Below are 18263 nucleotides of genomic sequence, written 5' to 3' on the forward strand. Positions count from 1 at the left end.
CTAAAGCCTTTGACACATTTTGCTGTTTATCACTTCTTACCAGCCAAAAGTACAAAAATTTAACTGAAGACTAAAACAATAAAAAATTCCCAAATTCTAACAATCTGCCGGATTTTTCCTGGTTTTCTCCTACGTTCGAGAAACTCTCAACACCAGATAGCACTGTGCAAGTGCGGCAGATGCTGTGACAAAACCGGTAATTCGTTTTGAAATTGATGGCGGAGGTAGTAGGGTATAGACAGTGTCAAACGCCACGAGGTGGACGTGGTTAATTGTAACGAATTCCGTTTTTGCTCGTTGCTTGGAAGTACTGTGGGGGTCGTTTCGTCGTTACTCGAGTTATTGAAGAAAGTAATACGTATACTTTGCATGGAAGGGTGCATAGAGTTGAAGTTAACATCCGTAATCGTTCATTTAGATGACTCTTGAAAATTTTCCTGAACAATTCCCGAATTTCAATATTCCAGCAAAAGGTAGTAACCTTATAAAGCCTATGGTTTGAACTTCGTATGTGGCTGCAAATGTTTTCGCAGACCCAAAAAGCCTGACAGGCTTCTAATGTCAGGTGCTATAGGTACATCTTATCAGTCAGTACTTAGATCATTACACCTGAAAACCTACAGTGTTTCAAGTGTTCAGCTGTTATTTCCACCTGATAAAGAAGAGAGGGTTTAAGGACTGCAAATGGTTGCTTAAAAAGTTTATGGTTGGAAAACATGCCTCGATATTGTGCTTTACGACGAAGCTTTATTTCAGCTTTCTAGCCATGTGAACGGTCAGATTATAGTCGCTACTGGTCCACCGTGGGCATCAAATTTCTTTTGACAATAAAAACATTGAAGTTTGAGCGGCAATTTCTGGTTTTTGTAATATCGGCCCAATGTTCTTTGAAACTAGTCAATACAGATGTGTATCTGTAACCTTTCGGGAATTTCTGCTACCTGTTACACGTCCTGCAAATCGATAGTAGTTAAAGGGCAGGCAATTAGACATTATTTGTAATATTTACGTACCGTACGTTTTTAACACCAGTACCATACAAGATAACGAGAGTGTTGGTTAGTTTCATAAAACAAAGACACCTTTGGATCATCAGGTTCAAAGTAAGGAGTTCTGTGATCAATAGAAATGAAGCTGTGTCCGTTATTCTGCTCAAAATGCCTGTGGCTCTCCAATACGCAGCTCAAGTCGTTGACAAAATATCAGTTGTATCATTCTTTAATGCAGCCATACCCGTAGTTCCTGCTTTGCTAAACACAACCGATGGAAATCTGTAGTTTTTTACATTTTTCCATCCGTGTAAGGCCTGCTTTTATTGTAATTATTAATTTTTATAGTACTGTAAATTCCATGGGCGTACCCAGCAAGGGGCAGGGCAGCTGCTCCCCCCCCCCCCCCCCTATAAGATATTTGATCTCGGTCGTCTTCGGCACGGTACTGTCGGCAGGGAAGTTTATAGAAATAATAAATTTAGCGATAAGCAATCCGTTCTGCTATTCGCAGGCAAGTTACGTCGCCAAGGAACAGCGTATTCACTTGTAGGCAGTAAGGGATCATGACAATGTGAAGTTTCTAACGAACAACATCGTTTCTCCTACCATATTTAAATGTAAAATGCTTTTCTGCTCCTAAACTATTAATTTTTTAGTTACAGCTGACGCTAACTGTAGATTAATAGCAGTTGACGTGCAGGTTATGACAAGCAGCAGATGGCGAGACATTTAGTGCAAGTGATTCATAAAATAATTTTTGAACGTTCCACAAAACTGGCCATCACCGAAAAAACTACCGGGCACCTCATTCAGTAAAACCCCCATTAGGGCTGCCTGAAGCCCTTGCTCACTTGCATAATTTAATGAGCCCATTATCTGGATTGTTACTAAGTGACGAAGAAAGATTATTTACCAAGATATTATCGGCGGCTAGAGTGCTAGTGGAACGCAAGTTCGGATTTTTGACGAGCAAGCTGCATACTCTCCCAAAGAAAAAACCTCATTTAGAACACGAAGACATTGTTGTTCAGTGCATCTCCTTCTTTCACAACATATTAATCGATAAAGTTAGACCCAAAATCTCCCTTCAGTTGAGTTTTTACCAGGACATAATCGAAAACCAGCGCTTTGAAGCATGCTTTCAAAAGCAAACAGTGGAGCTTCAAGAAGGATGAGGAGCAGAGGAGAGGTGTTCAAAACCTGTCAACTGTCATTATTGTAAATTTACCTCATGAATCGTTTATTGAATACTGCAACTACTGAGGTTATCATTTCTTTATTAAAATGATAAAATTTGTACGTAACTCAAATATGATAATATACCCAAGTTTATGCGTTTATTGTCTGTAGTATTTTTGGTAGTTATTTATTTTAATTTTTTGTACTTATAGTTCATTCCAAGCTTGGCATACCAGACCTCTGTCGTGGCAGTGTTCGTTTTTCTGATCCCACAACACGGGATGTTGGCGTACATATGGGACTTTCGATGTCCATCGCAAGAAATCGCATCCAACGATCGCATGAAACAAAACTCGGAGCTACCGTGCAGCACTGTTCTGCATCGCTCTGCTCAGCCCGCAGTCTAAACCAGACTTGGCCACTGTTTCTATGTTTCGATACAGTGTATCGATACCTGGAACTGTTTCAGTGTTTCGGAACGGCTATGGTTCACTGTTTCGAAACAGTGGTGTTCCATTCCGCCCTTGTCTCGGATCTCGAGCCAGACACAGAAACTGTATCGTTGTTTCAAAATAAGACTGTTTCAGTCCACCTGCACCTGGAACGGACTAATTGTATCGAAACAGTGATGTTTCTTTCCGCTCTGTGTCGGACGAGATTCGGGCTCGGCACAGGTACTGAAACACAACATACCACTTCACGAAACACTTTCAAGAGTGTCGAAATCTTTTAACAAGCAATAGCATGAAGCTCAAGATATCCGAAAATAAAGCTTCGTTTCTAGCTGACTGTCCTATTCCGAAATGGCGTAACATCTGCTTTATAAACACTAACCAAACAATAAAACAACGCATACTATTCGCAATCAAAATAATAAATATGTGAAAATCATTCAGTTAAATTACACTTTTTTTTATAAAATACGCTTCTCTGTTCATGTACAGTAATCATATTAAGAAACGCAAGTAAGACTACAACATTTTAAATAAAAAAAGGCGTAGAGTGACAGTTATTAGACATGTATATAAATTTGATGTAGGTATAATTGCAAGCAATCTGTTTGACTTATCACTGATAGTGTAATGGTGAACGGGAAGCATCGTAAATTCATAGTAACGGTTCGAAACACCTTGAAACACAATTTTTTCTGTTATATTTTATTATTTATTCGAATTATTTGGCGTTATTTGTGAGTCTATAGTCACTGTGTCTATTATCCACAATGATTCCCTTTGTGTGCATGGAAATTAGCAGGATGGGTATATTAGCCATACTAATGGAATGTGGGAATCCCAGTAGCATATCTGTTGTTTCTGCAGTTTGCTCCCACCTCCAGTTCCGTTCGTGGTGGTTCTTCTGTCTTCAGCTAAGGATTTCCTCAGCCAATTGCAAAGTATGAAAGTCACATGACACAAAAGCAGCGCATTTGCTGCAGGAAATACGAAACTGCCAAGACGCCTAAGTGATAGTTTCATACTTTCTGCGATATGATTAGCGCTCTCGCACCTCATTTGTGTTTATATGGACATACTTATACAGTAGACATTCAAGATGATAAAATGTGTAGGTTTATTAGATTACAAAACAAACTGTTTCACTGTTTCGAAAGACTGTATCGAAACATTACATTGTACAGTTTCATTTGTTTCGAAACATTTACGTGTTTCAGTTTGCCCATCTCTAGTCTAAACGGGCACCTCGCTATGCTACTGTTGAAACCACTGCCCCCCCCCCCCCCCCCCTCACCTGCCCTCGCTCATTACACGATTTCAGCTTCCATTCCATTGTCATCGCTCGGTTCGGCTCGACATCACATTGTATTTCATCGGGAGCGCAGTGTAAATTCAAACTAAGCTACCAATTTGTTCCATGGAGTTACTGTAACCATCAAATGGACATCAGGAAATTTTTTAAAGAAGGAGAGTTTAGTTACATTACCTACTTCTTTGCTCGCGTTTTTTAGGAGACAGGATGTTCAACTAAATTTTATTTTTTGTGTGGATATTATTTTATTATACTGTAATCTGTGAAGCAATAACAGTGCTTATTAGTATTCGATGTTCTCTATACAAACTGCGATATTGTGCATAAACAAATTCATCCTACTTATGCTGGAACAGCTCTACTGACATGTTCAACCAATAATGTATAATGAAATGTGACTCGAAATATCTTGAGAGTGTTACAACAGCAAATTACTTTCGTTCCAGACATAAATTGACTGTTACTTGAATTACAATTCTATCTTCTTCGTGTTGCATTTACTAAAAATCATAGGAGTGTAAATAATGTGAATATATTAACAAGTTCACAAATAACAATAATATCTCATAGCTCAAGACCAAGTGGAAGTAATAACTTGGCAATTGAAACTTATTATAGGGGAGAGTTGCCTTAGTTGGACCACATTCGAATTTCGCAATGTGTCGATAACTTAAACCCTTCAAGTTGGTTATACTGGTGAGAAGTGCTGTCAAAGTCGTGTGACCCAGTGGCAATTGACCCTACCCAGTGAAGCAAAAATATCTGCAATTGTTGTATTCTCTTCGTCTTTGCTCTAAGTATTGTGTTACAAATCAAACTTCTGTATGGACAGTATAGTTGGTAAGTGCCTTTCATTAGTCAATAACTAGACATCGCAAATTAGAATTTAATTTTGTATGTTCCCGTAGCATTCATCATGTTCGTTCAAGCGGCTGCCAAAGAGCTACTTTCGAGCGCTAGAAAAAGCGTTTCTGCTCATGCGCAGCTACGATGACGTAAAAACCCGTGCTTGGTGTTTGCTCTGTTCACACGCTTCCTATCCCGATTCTGTTTGGAATTTCGTTCCTTGAATACTTGTAGTGCAAGTTGTCAACCCCCAATTTGTTTCTACGGCCTGCTGCATTCCATCGTTCCAAAACTAATATACCGTGCTTGGTAGTTCTATAATATTGCCGTACTAAGAAAATGCCACGCTTAAAACCCTGATTCTTCAAATATCTGTCAAAAGGATGTAATTTTTGGTGTAACTTGCAGTTACAATTGGGAAAGGAGGCGGAGGTGTATAACCATGTTACTTTCAATATATCTCTGTTAACATTTCTGAATAAAGCTACCTTTTACATCATGAATCCTACTATTACTTTTATGTATTAGTCATAAAATACCTCCAGAAAGCACTTAAAAGTATACTGTTCTAAACGAACGGAAAATTGTTGCCTTATTTGTACTGTATATTTGAATTCCTTGAGGAAGAAGGCTACTTTTATAGAGGCAAAGGTCCCAGTTTCGAGTCTCGGTCCGCCACACAGTTTTAATCTGCCAGGGAGAATCGTAAGAATCGAATCGTGGTAGGGACGAGTCGTCGTTCAAAAGGATCGTTAAGAACGAATGCGTATTTCTGTCTCGTGACGATTCCAAGTTTCAACGATTCATTAGAACGCTATGCATCGATGGCAACTGCCGAATCTTGCCGAATGATTACGAAAGCCAGAGAGCAGTCAAGAGGGGGACTCGTGTGAACAAAGGAAGCACGGAACGAATGTCGTGGGCCGTTGACTATATACACGAGGCAGAAAACAAAAGTCTCGTTTTTTTTTCTGTCAATTCACCACTGGTTGTTGTACCAAAATCCGCCATGAACTGGAAAAAGTTTTTTTAAATACACGAGATACTGATAACAGAAACGAAATACAGCGAATACACAGCTGCCAATGCACACGATTAAAATCAAGAAATCAAAGTATGATGAATAAATATGTACATCTAATTTGTTCCAGATGCAATGCAACACAAACGCACGTTCTTTATACAGTTTAAAACGAGCAATTCTTGTACGTACCGTATAATATTTCGCATCTCGGAAACAGCTCTAACGATTCGGATGAAATTTTGTATTTAGGCAGGTTTTTGCTTTTTGAGTTCACTTACTTAGCTGTATGTTTCGTAAAAACGCAATTTTACAAAAAAAATATATAAACGCGATTTTACATGTTTTTATAACGCTATCTCGTAAATCTGTGTTATGATTGAATGTAGCTAAGATTTTGGCTTTTACATTTATCTGTATATAGGCTATGTGTCTTTCCAAAAAGAACGCGATTTTACACAAAAAACATTTTTATATAAAAACGCGAATTCCGTGTATCTCGGAAACGGCTTTAATGATGTGGATAAAATTTTATATTTAGACACGGATTTTGATTTTTAAGTTTATCTATAAAGGCGTGTTTCTAACCTCCTTGACATTTTCAGACATATTCTGCCATTTACGAGTAAGATGTAGAACGTTTTGGCATTCTGTAAGAATCGTGCCACCGCAGACTAGATGGCTCTGAGCACTATGGAAATCGTGTTGGTCAACTCTAATGTAAGGAAGGCACTTCGACATTGGTGCCAGAGACAGCACGGTGGCACGGTTGAAAATGAACTGGTGCCGGTGACACTGCTATAAAAATAAATCTGTGAAACGTTTGCAAGAATCAAAAGGTCTGTGACGTGAACATTGATTTTAAAGGGCAACTCCTTATTTGGCAAGGACAAGAATCGAAACTTCCTGGCAGATCAAAACTGTGTGCCCGACCGAGACTCGAACTCGGGACCTTTGCCTTTCGCGGGCAAGTGCTCTACCATCTGATCTACCGAAGCACGACTCACGTCCGGTACTCACAGCTTTACTTCTGCCAGTATCTCGTCTCCTACCTTCCAAACTTTACAGAAGCTCTCCTGCGAACCTTGCAGAACTAGCACTCCTGAAAGAAAGGATATTACGGAGACATGGCTTAGCCACAGCCTGGGGGAGGTTTCCAGAATGAGATTTTTCACTCTGCAGCGGAGTGTGCGCTGATATGAAACTTCCTGGCAGATCAAAACTGTGTGCCCGACCGACACTCGAACTCGGGACCTTTGCCTTTCGCGGGCAAGTGCTCTACCATCTGAGCTACCGAAGCACGACTCACGTCCGGTACTCACAGCTTTACTTCTGCCAGTATCTCGTCTCCTACCTTCCAAACTTTACAGAAGCTCTCCTGCGAACCTTGCAGAACTAGCACTCCTGAAAGAAAGGATATTGCGGAGACATGGCTTAGCCACAGCCTGGGGGAGGTTTCCAGAATGAGATTTTTCACTCTGCAGCGGAGTGTGCGCTGATATGAAACTTCCTGGCAGATCAAAACTGTGTGCCCGACCGAGACTCGAACTCGGGACCTTTGCCTTTCGCGGGCAAGTGCTCTACCATCTGAACTACCGAAGCACGACTCACGTCCGGTACTCACAGCTTTACTTCTGCCAGTATCTCGTCTCCTACCTTCCAAACTTTACAGAAGCTCTCCTGCGAACCTTGCAGAACTAGCACTCCTGAAAGAAAGGATATTACGGAGACATGGCTTAGCCACAGCCTGGGGGAGGTTTCCAGAATGAGATTTTTCACTCTGCAGCGGAGTGTGCGCTGATATGAAACTTCCTGGCAGATCAAAACTGTGTGCCCGACCGACACTCGAACTCGGGACCTTTGCCTTTCGCGGGCAAGTGCTCTACCATCTGAGCTACCGAAGCACGACTCACGTCCGGTACTCACAGCTTTACTTCTGCCAGTATCTCGTCTCCTACCTTCCAAACTTTACAGAAGCTCTCCTGCGAACCTTGCAGAACTAGCACTCCTGAAAGAAAGGATATTGCGGAGACATGGCTTAGCCACAGCCTGGGGGAGGTTTCCAGAATGAGATTTTTCACTCTGCAGCGGAGTGTGCGCTGATATGAAACTTCCTGGCAGATCAAAACTGTGTGCCCGACCGAGACTCGAACTCGGGACCTTTGCCTTTCGCGGGCAAGTGCTCTACCATCTGAGCTACCGAAGCACGACTCACGTCCGGTACTCACAGCTTTACTTCTGCCAGTATCTCGTCTCCTACCTTCCAAACTTTACAGAAGCTCTCCTGCGAACCTTGCAGAACTAGCACTCCTGAAAGAAAGGATATTGCGGAGACATGGCTTAGCCACAGCCTGGGGGAGGTTTCCAGAATGAGATTTTTCACTCTGCAGCGGAGTGTGCGCTGATATGAAACTTCCTGGCAGATCAAAACTGTGTGCCCGACCGAGACTCGAACTCGGGACCTTTGCCTTTCGCGGGCAAGTGCTCTACCATCTGAGCTACCGAAGCACGACTCACGTCCGGTACTCACAGCTTTACTTCTGCCAGTATCTCGTCTCCTACCTTCCAAACTTTACAGAAGCTCTCCTGCGAACCTTGCAGAACTAGCACTCCTGAAAGAAAGGACATTGCGGAGACATGGCTTAGCCACAGCCTGGGGGAGGTTTCCAGAATGAGATTTTTCACTCTGCAGCGGAGTGTGCGCTGATATGAAACTTCCTGGCAGATCAAAACTGTGTGCCCGACCGAGACTCGAACTCGGGACCTTTGCCTTTCGCGGCCAAGTGCTCTACCATCTGAGCTACCGAAGCACGACTCACGTCCGGTACTCACAGCTTTACTTCTGCCAGTATCTCGTCTCCTACCTTCCAAACTTTACAGAAGCTCTCCTGCGAACCTTGCAGAACTAGCACTCCTGAAAGAAAGGATATTGCGGAGACATGGCTTAGCCACAGCCTGGGGGAGGTTTCCAGAATGAGATTTTTCACTCTGCAGCGGAGTGTGCGCTGATATGAAACTTCCTGGCAGATCAAAACTGTGTGCCCGACCGAGACTCGAACTCGGGACCTTTGCCTTTCGCGGGCAAGTGCTCTACCATCTGAACTACCGAAGCACGACTCACGTCCGGTACTCACAGCTTTACTTCTGCCAGTATCTCGTCTCCTACCTTCCAAACTTTACAGAAGCTCTCCTGCGAACCCTGCAGAACTAGCAAGTTTGGAAGGTAGGAGACGAGATACTGGCAGAAGTAAAGCTGTGAGTACCGGACGTGAGTCGTGCTTCGGTAGCTCAGATGGTAGAGCACTTGCCCGCGAAATGCAAAGGTCCCGAGTTCGAGTCTCGGTCGGGCACACAGTTTTGATCTGCCAGGGAGTTTCATATCAGCGCACACTCCGCTGCAGAGTGAAAAATCTCATTCTGGAAACCTCTCCCAGGCTGTGGCTAAGCCATGTCTCCGCAATATCCTTTCTTTCAGGAGTGCTAGTTCTGCAAGGTTCGCAGGAGAGCTTCTGTAAAGTTTGGAAGGTAGGAGACGAGATACTGGCAGAAGTGAAGCTGTGAGTACCGGACGTGAGTCGTGCTTCGGTAGCTCAGATGGTAGAGCACTTGCCTGCGAAAGGCAAAGGTCCCGAGTTCGAGTCTCGGTCGGGCACACAGTTTTGATCTGCCAGGAAGTTTCATATCAGCGCACACTCCGCTGCAGAGTGAAAAATCTCATTCTGGAAACCTCCCCCAGGCTGTGGCTAAGCCATGTCTCCGCAATGTCCTTTCTTTCAGGAGTGCTAGTTCTGCAAGGTTCGCAGGAGAGCTTCTGTAAAGTTTGGAAGGTAGGAGACGAGATACTGGCAGAAGTAAAGCTGTGAGTACCGGACGTGAGTCGTGCTTCGGTAGCTCAGATGGTAGAGCACTTGCCCGCGAAAGGCAAAGGTCCCGAGTTCGAGTCTCGGTCGGGCACACAGTTTTGATCTGCCAGGAAGTTTCATATCAGCGCACACTCCGCTGCAGAGTGAAAAATCTCATTCTGGAAACCTCCCCCAGGCTGTGGCTAAGCCATGTCTCCGCAATATCCTTTCTTTCAGGAGTGCTAGTTCTGCAAGGTTCGCAGGAGAGCTTCTGTAAAGTTTGGAAGGTAGGAGACGAGATACTGGCAGAAGTAAAGCTGTGAGTACCGGACGTGAGTCGTGCTTCGGTAGCTCAGATGGTAGAGCACTTGCCCGCGAAAGGCAAAGGTCCCGAGTTCGAGTCTCGGTCGGGCACACAGTTTTGATCTGCCAGGAAGTTTCATATCAGCGTACACTCCGCTGCAGAGTGAAAAATCTCATTCAAGGACAAGAATCAATCAAGCCTGCTTTTCGATGAGTACATCTAATATCATTTGATGGAAGTGTATAGCTTGTACATTATTGTTCAGTATATTTTCTTTCAATTAAATACATATTGAAGACTTGGGGTGACAAAATCTAAAGGAGGTCCAATGTAGGCAACCCTCCTCCATTTCTTGTAAGTCCTCCCTTTATTTCTCTTAACCCTGTTTTCTTTCTATGGCTAAGTAGTAGGAAAATAAATTACATGTATTTATTTTGTATGGGCTACTGCTCACGAAAGGAAAAGGAGTCGGAATAGTAGCAGTGGAAGGGATGACGATCATAAGAAAAATAAAGTGCTGAACAACAATCAAATTCATCAGCAGCACCTGTAACTATAGCAGCCCCTGTTCACTATTCTCACTCAAGAGCCCAACTAGCTTGTGTGTCCAAAGACGATTCGGAAATTGTAATTAATAGTTACTGCGATGAAAATGATCTGGGTCGGTTTATTGGGCTAACTACCCAGCAACCAGTGGACAAGAAGAAGGATCTCTTATAAATCCATGGATCCCTTCAAATAATTATGATTCTTTAAGTGATGCAAGCCATTTGCAATGAAAATTTAATCATGCATGGTTACATCAATGTGCTCCATGGCTAGTATACTCCACGTTTGTGAAAAGCGCCCTATGCAAGCACTGTGTTTTGTTCCCTCCTGTCACTGGCACTGTTAGAGGCGTTTTGGGATCATTTATCATTAGGCCATTCACAAAATTCAAGAATATGCATGAAGACTCTCGGAAACATGTTAAAACCCACATTCACTTAAAAGCGTCAGCTGCAGCAAAATCTTTTCTTGAAAATGTACATGTGGACGCCCAATTGCAGAATGTGCACCAAAGAGTGATAGATGAAAACAGGCAAATACTGTCATCCATTCTTTCTTGTACAGCGTTTTGCGGCACACATGATATGCCTCTTAGAGGAAAACAGACAGATGAAGGTGTTTTATTAGATTTACTGAACTTAAGAATCGATTCTGGCGACGACAAGTTAAGGAGTCATCTGGAGAAATGTCGCCGCAATGCTGTTTACACATCGCCAAAAATACAAAATGAATTCATAAGTTTGTGTGGCGATGTTATTAAGGAGAATATAATCACTGACATTAAAAAAAGCGACGTTTTATGCAGTCTTGCTGTTGAAACAGCTGATATAGCTGGGAAGGAACAGCTATCAATAGGCGTGCGGCTCTACGACGAAAGAAAAGTGAATATCCGGGAAGAATTTGTAGGTTTTATAGAACTGAAGTCACAAAATACCTCTTCGATCGCCGAAGCAACTGACAGTTTCTTGATCAGTAATAATCTTCCAGCAAAAGACTGTGTAGGATTTGGCTTCGATGGCTGTTCTACAATGGCAGGTAGAGAGTGGTGTACAAGCCATTTTAATAAAGAAATATTATCGAGCATCATACGTTCATTGCTCAAGCCACAAACTCAACCTTGTGGTGAACGATGCAAACGCAGTGCCGGAAATTCGGAATACCGTTGCCACTGTGAAAGACACTATAAACTTTTTTAGAGAATCGAGTACATGTCGGAAACACGCTCCCAATTTAACAAGAATGTGTGAGACGAGATGGTCTGAAAAATATAAATATAAATCCATCAGACTATTTTCTCAAAATTTCCCAGAGGTTGTGAGAGCTCTAGAGAAATTGTCTACTGAGGGAAATTATGCAACGAGGAACTCTGCGTATCAGTTGCATTCAGCCATTACCAAACCAGTGTTCATCTTATCTTTACAAACAATAGCCATATACTCAGCAGTTTTGGAACCAGTAGCTAATGTCCTGCAGTCTAAGTTTGTAGATATGATCGCGGTGAGGGAACACATCAGAGGAATCCTTGATGTGCTCAGTAATGATAGAAAGGAAGCAGACAGAGTAACTACAGAATTACTTGCAAAAGCTCAAGTTATAGCAGGGGAACTGGAAATAGAAATTACTGTTCCACGTTTTGCTTGCAAGCAAAAATTCAGAAACAATCCACCATCCCAAAATGACAACGAATACTGGCGACGTTCACTGGTAATACCATACATAGAATCATTCATGTCATCATTAAATATACGATTTTCACCAGAAAATACACCAGCTTTTGCTCTAAGTAAGCTACATCCCTTGAATATGAGCAATTCTAGTGTAACAGACTTCCTTAAAAGTGCAGAATTGTTTACATTTTATGGATTGGATGATATTGCCGGAGAACTGGAACTATGGTACAATTTGTGGAGGAAAAAGAATATAACTGAAGCTAAATTAAAGGATATGGAAGTCGTTGACCTGTTTAACAAGACCTATATTTTTTTCCCTAGCATGAAAAAAGCACTAAAAATGTTGAGCACTATTCCATGCACAACAGCGACTGTGGAACGATCCTTCAGCACACTTCGAATAGTGAAGACGTGGCTCAGAAGCACTATGGGAGAAGAAAGGCTCACAGTATTGTGCCTGATGAGCGTACATCGCAATTATTTAAAAGAAAACTGCGAGATGTTAGAGAAGAAAGTAGTTGAGAAATTTGAGGCAAATCCTAGAAGATTATTACTGAATTAAAAAGTTGTATTTTTAAACAAGTGCATTCTTATACTTAAAATGTTTATTGAAAGCAGTTTTTTACTAGTTTACTCTTTTATTTAATAAGAAATGCTGCATGTTTTCTCGTATTGTACAAGTGCATTCTTGTATTTAAAATGTTCATAAAAAGCAGTTTTTCACTGGTTTACTGTTTTATTTAATAAGAAGCGCTGTATGTTGTCTCGAGTCCTTGTTTCCTGAGACTAGTATGACCTGCCCCCCCCCTCCCCCCCAGTTCACATCCTGGGTACGCCCTTGGTAAATTCTTTCCACCTCTGCATATGACCACAGTAAAATCAGTATAGGAGTTGCTACCCACTAAACAAACGGACTAATGCACGAAGCATCTATACAGATCGCCGCTCACGCCAGGAACACAGAGCCTCAGAAGTTTCTTTCGATTTAACAGATGTTAAATTTTGCCACTGGAATTGTGCTTTAATGATCGTTTTAATGGGGACTTGTAAATTTTTCGTTATTGATATAAATTATTCCTTGACTTACAACACGGACATATTTCTCAAAACTTTTAATGTTATCACGATGTTCGCTTGAAGTTCAACATGTAACTTGTGAAGCAAAATAATAAACCTTTTTCTAAATTAAGTTTCTTCAGTAAACAGTCTTAAACTGAGTTCAATTTTCCTCAGTTTCAAACCCTAAATATGTGCAATAGCTTTCAAGATTTTATGTCAAGAAATTCTTCCTACATGCTGAGAGTACGAATTTTTTTGTAGTATCCTCTCAAACTGTTATGTCTTGCAAACGTTCAGAAGAAACTGCAGCATGGAATTCAAATGGCTTATTCAATCCTTTGCACTTCAGCCAAAAATGGACGAAGAAAAACGAGTTGGTAACGTATTTTGATTAGATACATGAGCAGCAGGAGTGGGTGGTACAATCCCTCTTACCTCGCAGTTCCAAACACAGTTCAAGCCATTGTTCTACATTTTGAAGAATTGCACTTTCAATTGAAAGCCACCTACTGCAACACAACTGAACAACTTTGCTATAGACACTTGTCCATCATTTATTGTGGCAATTAGAGCTTTGTTACATGCACTGACACAGCAGAATTGGCAAACCACTTATAAGTAACTCATGCAGGTAATTCTAAATTTATGAGCAAACACTAAATCTGACGAAATCACTAACTACAATCTATGGGATCACAATGAGATTGGGACTTCCATTTCGCGACTTGACACAAACTCCATGGTTAATCCCAATCACTACACTGGCATTAACAAAACCAATTCCTTTCATATACATCATTTTTTGTCCTTTGTCACGTAATGTTTGCAGCACACATACAGTGATGCTTTCAGCATTGCAGTTTTGTAGCTCTGAAAAGTGGCTAATTGTGGTATCGGTGTCCCCCTCTGCCCCACCCTAAGTCGTGATTGTGGTGACACACTGATCTGCAGCACAGCCCGAGGTCTAGGTTAGGTTGAAAAGTGTCAATTTGGTGGTGAATTGGTTACACCAACAAATGTGAAAACCAAATAAAGGTTATGGTAGCAGATTGACTGGTTGTGGATCCTACTCTATCATCCATAGCAATTCTGAAAGTTTTGTTAGCACTGATGTTGACTTGTCTATAAAAATACTAAGAGGTCCATTGGCTACATCCACAAACAAAAGCCTCTCAAAATGAGGTGCCAAAACAACATTACTGCACTGCACTTTGATCTATGGGTTTTAATTCCTGCTTCAGATGGACTGTCATTATAAGTACTATTTGCAGCATTCCAATATATTGGTGAATGGAATGCTACAAAAATGAGCCAGAGAAGCTTCATCTTAGCCTACCTTTACAGGTATACCTTGCCCTAGCATTTTCATTAGGAACCTTGGTTAGCCAGTAATTAAATAAATGATCATTTAGCCACTGTGCAAAATATCTACTGGTACAGTGATAGCATTTTAAATTAACTAATCTCCTGCCCCTCTCTGTGTCCATTTCCTCTTCACCCCTCTCTCTGCCACCCTCTGCCCCCACTCTCTCTGTCCATCTCATTCTCCCCTACTATCACTATCCATCTCCCCTCCCTCCCCCCTACTCAGTGGTGCCTATCCACAGGAACCCATTCCAATCCTATCTGCACAGCACGCTAGTCATGCAAGGCAGCCTTGAGGTCACTCTCATCTCTATGGGGTCTAGGTGGTCCTTACATTCACAATATCTCTCCACACAATAAGGAGCACGTGTAACAAACATGGTTGACATTGATCCCGTGGTTTAAGAGGAGATGGGAAAAATACATCTATTTTAAGATTTTGAATGAAATGAATGTTTTTCTTGTGACTGAGTGTGTGTATTGTTCACTCAAGGCAGCTTTTATCTACAATAAATTTCATTTGGACAAGGGAAAGATCTATTCCTGATTTTTGCAGCTCAGATTGCTTGACAATAAGAAGGAAGGCTCCATGGAAACTGTTGTAGACTTATCTGAAAGATGTGACAAGGATCAATGTTTTATACAAATCATCTACTCTAAAGACTGTACCTGAATCTCCCACTTAGATGTGGAGCAGGTCAAGCATTCCAAAGAAATTAACAGAGAGATTAAGGTAATTGAGGCAAGTGAGAACGACAAACTCAGGAACAGGTATAAGATATGAGATGAATGGATGAAAGATAAGAAGCAAATGAAAAGTGAAGAACAATGGAATCGTAGAAATTAATAAGATAGTGACAATGGATTGCAAGTTCGTGGGCAAAAAAACTACCTGGGAATGAGTTGAAGGCATCTGCATGATAGCTGAACAGTTTTAGACCTAGACAGAACATCATGTGGAATGAAGGGTGTAGGGGAGCGAAGGGTGTGCAAGAAAGTGTAGTAACAGAATGGAAGACAATACTGTAACCTAATTGTGAATTACGGCCTGAAAGATGTGTTCCTTGCAGATTAAATAGGCCTGTTTTATCATGAACTCCCTTCAAAATCTCTACCAATTCGCAGTGAAAAGTGCAACAGCAGAAAAGTGCCCAAGGAAAAACTCAATGTACTGCTGTGTGAAAACATGTTACATGAAATGCAGAAACCACTGGTAATTGGAAAGGCAGCAAAACCCTGGTGTTTAAAAAGCACACTTGGCAGTAAGCTTCCAGTCAATGTGGCAAAGTAGCCTAATAAAAAGGCATAGATGATGACTGGTTGGGCTCTTTCAATGCCAAAATAAAAAAACTGCCAAGTTCTTGGTTTCCTAGGCAATGTAACCTGCCACCCGAAAGTTATCAACAGTGAGATTGACTTGGTTCCCACCAGGTTCAACAAACCTCACACTACCCACGGACCACTGAGTTATTTACATATTCAAGTCTCACTGTAGGTGATTACTAAAAAAAGTGCATTTTCTCTTGCATGGTCAGTTTCTGTCATGGTGCACGGAAGCAATAAATTTGACTGTCTTGACAGCAAGGGAAATAAAGCCCAGAACTGTCACCAAGTACTTCAACAAATCGGGGTTCAGAGATGATGGACAAGAAACTCCTGCACTCATCAAAGCTCAAGCAAATACAACACCAAATGCTGAATTAATTCAAGTGCAAAACATTTCATGTAGTCCACATGACTACATTCAAAGTAATAACTTCCTGTCAAATCGCCTTTCCTTTATTTCAGAAACAGATCTAATAGAAGTGCACAATACAGAAGATGAAAAGGAAACAAAGGAAGAAGAAGATGAGAAAAATGATGTGCCTAGAAAAATGAATACACCTTATGAAGTTACTGGCAATATTATAAAAAGGATACACTGCTGCTCACCATAAATGATGGTGATGAGTTGCAGAGACACACAACAAAAAGACAGCTAAACGAGTAACCTTTCAGCCAAAAGGCCTTCTTATAATGCAAACACACACACATTCACAAAAGCACAACTCACGCAAAGAACATTATTCCATCTGGCCACAAGGCCGGACTGCGAACAACTGTGCATGAACGGAGAAGCAATGTGGGTGGCTTGGGTAAGGAGGAGGCTGGGGCAGGGAAGAAGGGATAGCAGAGTACAGGTGGAGGATGGTAAAGTGGTGCGTGTGGAAGCATATAGGGACATAGTGGGGACAGGTTAGGGCAGCTAGGTGCAATCGAGAGGTTAGACAGAGAGGGGGAGGTGGGGTGGAAGGGAGTGGAAATGGAGACAAGTAAAGAGATGGTGGGTGTGTTGGTGGAATATAAGGTTGTGTAGCAGCAGTCATTAAAATGAAGACCATTATGTTGTGCAGCATGCTCTGCAGCCGGTGGTCCAGCTGTCTCTTGGTCACCATTTGTATGTGACCAGTCATGCAAACAGACACCTTGCCGGTTGTCACGCCCATGTAGAACACAGCGCAGAGTAATTCTGTATCCTCCCTCCTTCTGCAATCTTCAATTTATTTGCTGCTTCAGTAGCAAAATGCATCTACAGTTTTTATCTTTTCATTTCTCTTTGCATCATGTGATTTGACTCAACTACACTCCATTACCATTGTTTCACTTTTATTTATGTTCATTTTGTAACTTCTTATCAATACACTACCTATTCCATTCTAATGACCGTTCAAGTAGTTTCTCAACTCAGACAGAATTACAATGTCATAGGCAAACCTTGAAGTTTTTATTTGTTCTCCCTGAACTTTAATTCCCTCTCCAAATGTCTCCCTAGCTGTTTTTTCTGGTTGCTCAATGTAAAGGTTGAATAATGTGTTTTGGGCTACAATCCCCCCTCCCCTCCTCTCTCCCTCCCCTCACTGTCTCATGTTCATGTTCTTCGAGTCATAGCTGTAATCTGCTTTTTGTACAAGTTGTAGATAAACTTCCACTCTCTGTATTTTATCCCTGATAATTTCAGAAATCCGAAATGTTTATTCCAGTAAACATTATCAAAAGCTTACACTAAATCTATTAATGTCATTTTGAACTTCATCAATCGATCATTTGAGTTGTTCAGTTGTAGGATAAGATTGCTTTGTGTGTTCCTACATTCCTCCAAAAACGAAACTTATTTTCCTCAGGTCAGCTTCTACAAATGTCCCATCCATCAGTAGATTATTCTACACGTGTGTTGCAACCATGACTTATTCAACTAATGGTTCAGTAAAACACTTATCAGCATTTGCTTTCTTTGTTAATGGGATTATTTTATTTGTATGTCTAGTTTCACAGGACCTAGCTGCGAATCTCCATGGTCACGGAAGAAATCAGTGCATAGGATAACATCAGAAAGTTCACAATAAAACAAAATTTACACAAATCCTATGCAGACAAGCTGCTGAGTATATATTAGCATAATCAACATAAAATAAGAATTTGCTTATTTTTTTCCAGGAACTCCACCACAGAACACAAGGAGTGGGCTATGACGAATTTCTTCAATTTAGATTTGGAAGTGCAACGATTACTGATAAGATTTTTTAATTCTTGTAGTGGCTTACCATACATGATGTCAGCACAATGCTGTGCGCCATTCTGCACAACAGTTTAATACGGATTAGATTTCTGCCTAGTATTAGCTAAGTGAAAGCT

At 41.4% G+C, this 18263-nt stretch overlaps 1 protein-coding gene across 1 annotated transcript; it reads left to right on the top strand.

The window, feature by feature from the left end:
- Window positions 1-11736: 11736 nt before the first annotated feature.
- On the top strand, window positions 11737-12729 carry LOC126152185 (zinc finger MYM-type protein 1-like). The gene has a single exon (XM_049915991.1). It carries the CDS (start codon window positions 11737-11739, stop codon window positions 12727-12729), a length of 993 nt encoding a protein of 330 aa, XP_049771948.1.
- The last annotated feature ends 5534 nt before the right edge of the window (window positions 12730-18263 follow it).

Source organism: Schistocerca cancellata, chromosome 2 (genome assembly GCF_023864275.1).
Source record: "Schistocerca cancellata isolate TAMUIC-IGC-003103 chromosome 2, iqSchCanc2.1, whole genome shotgun sequence".
NCBI classification, from domain to species: Eukaryota; Metazoa; Arthropoda; class Insecta; order Orthoptera; family Acrididae; genus Schistocerca; species Schistocerca cancellata.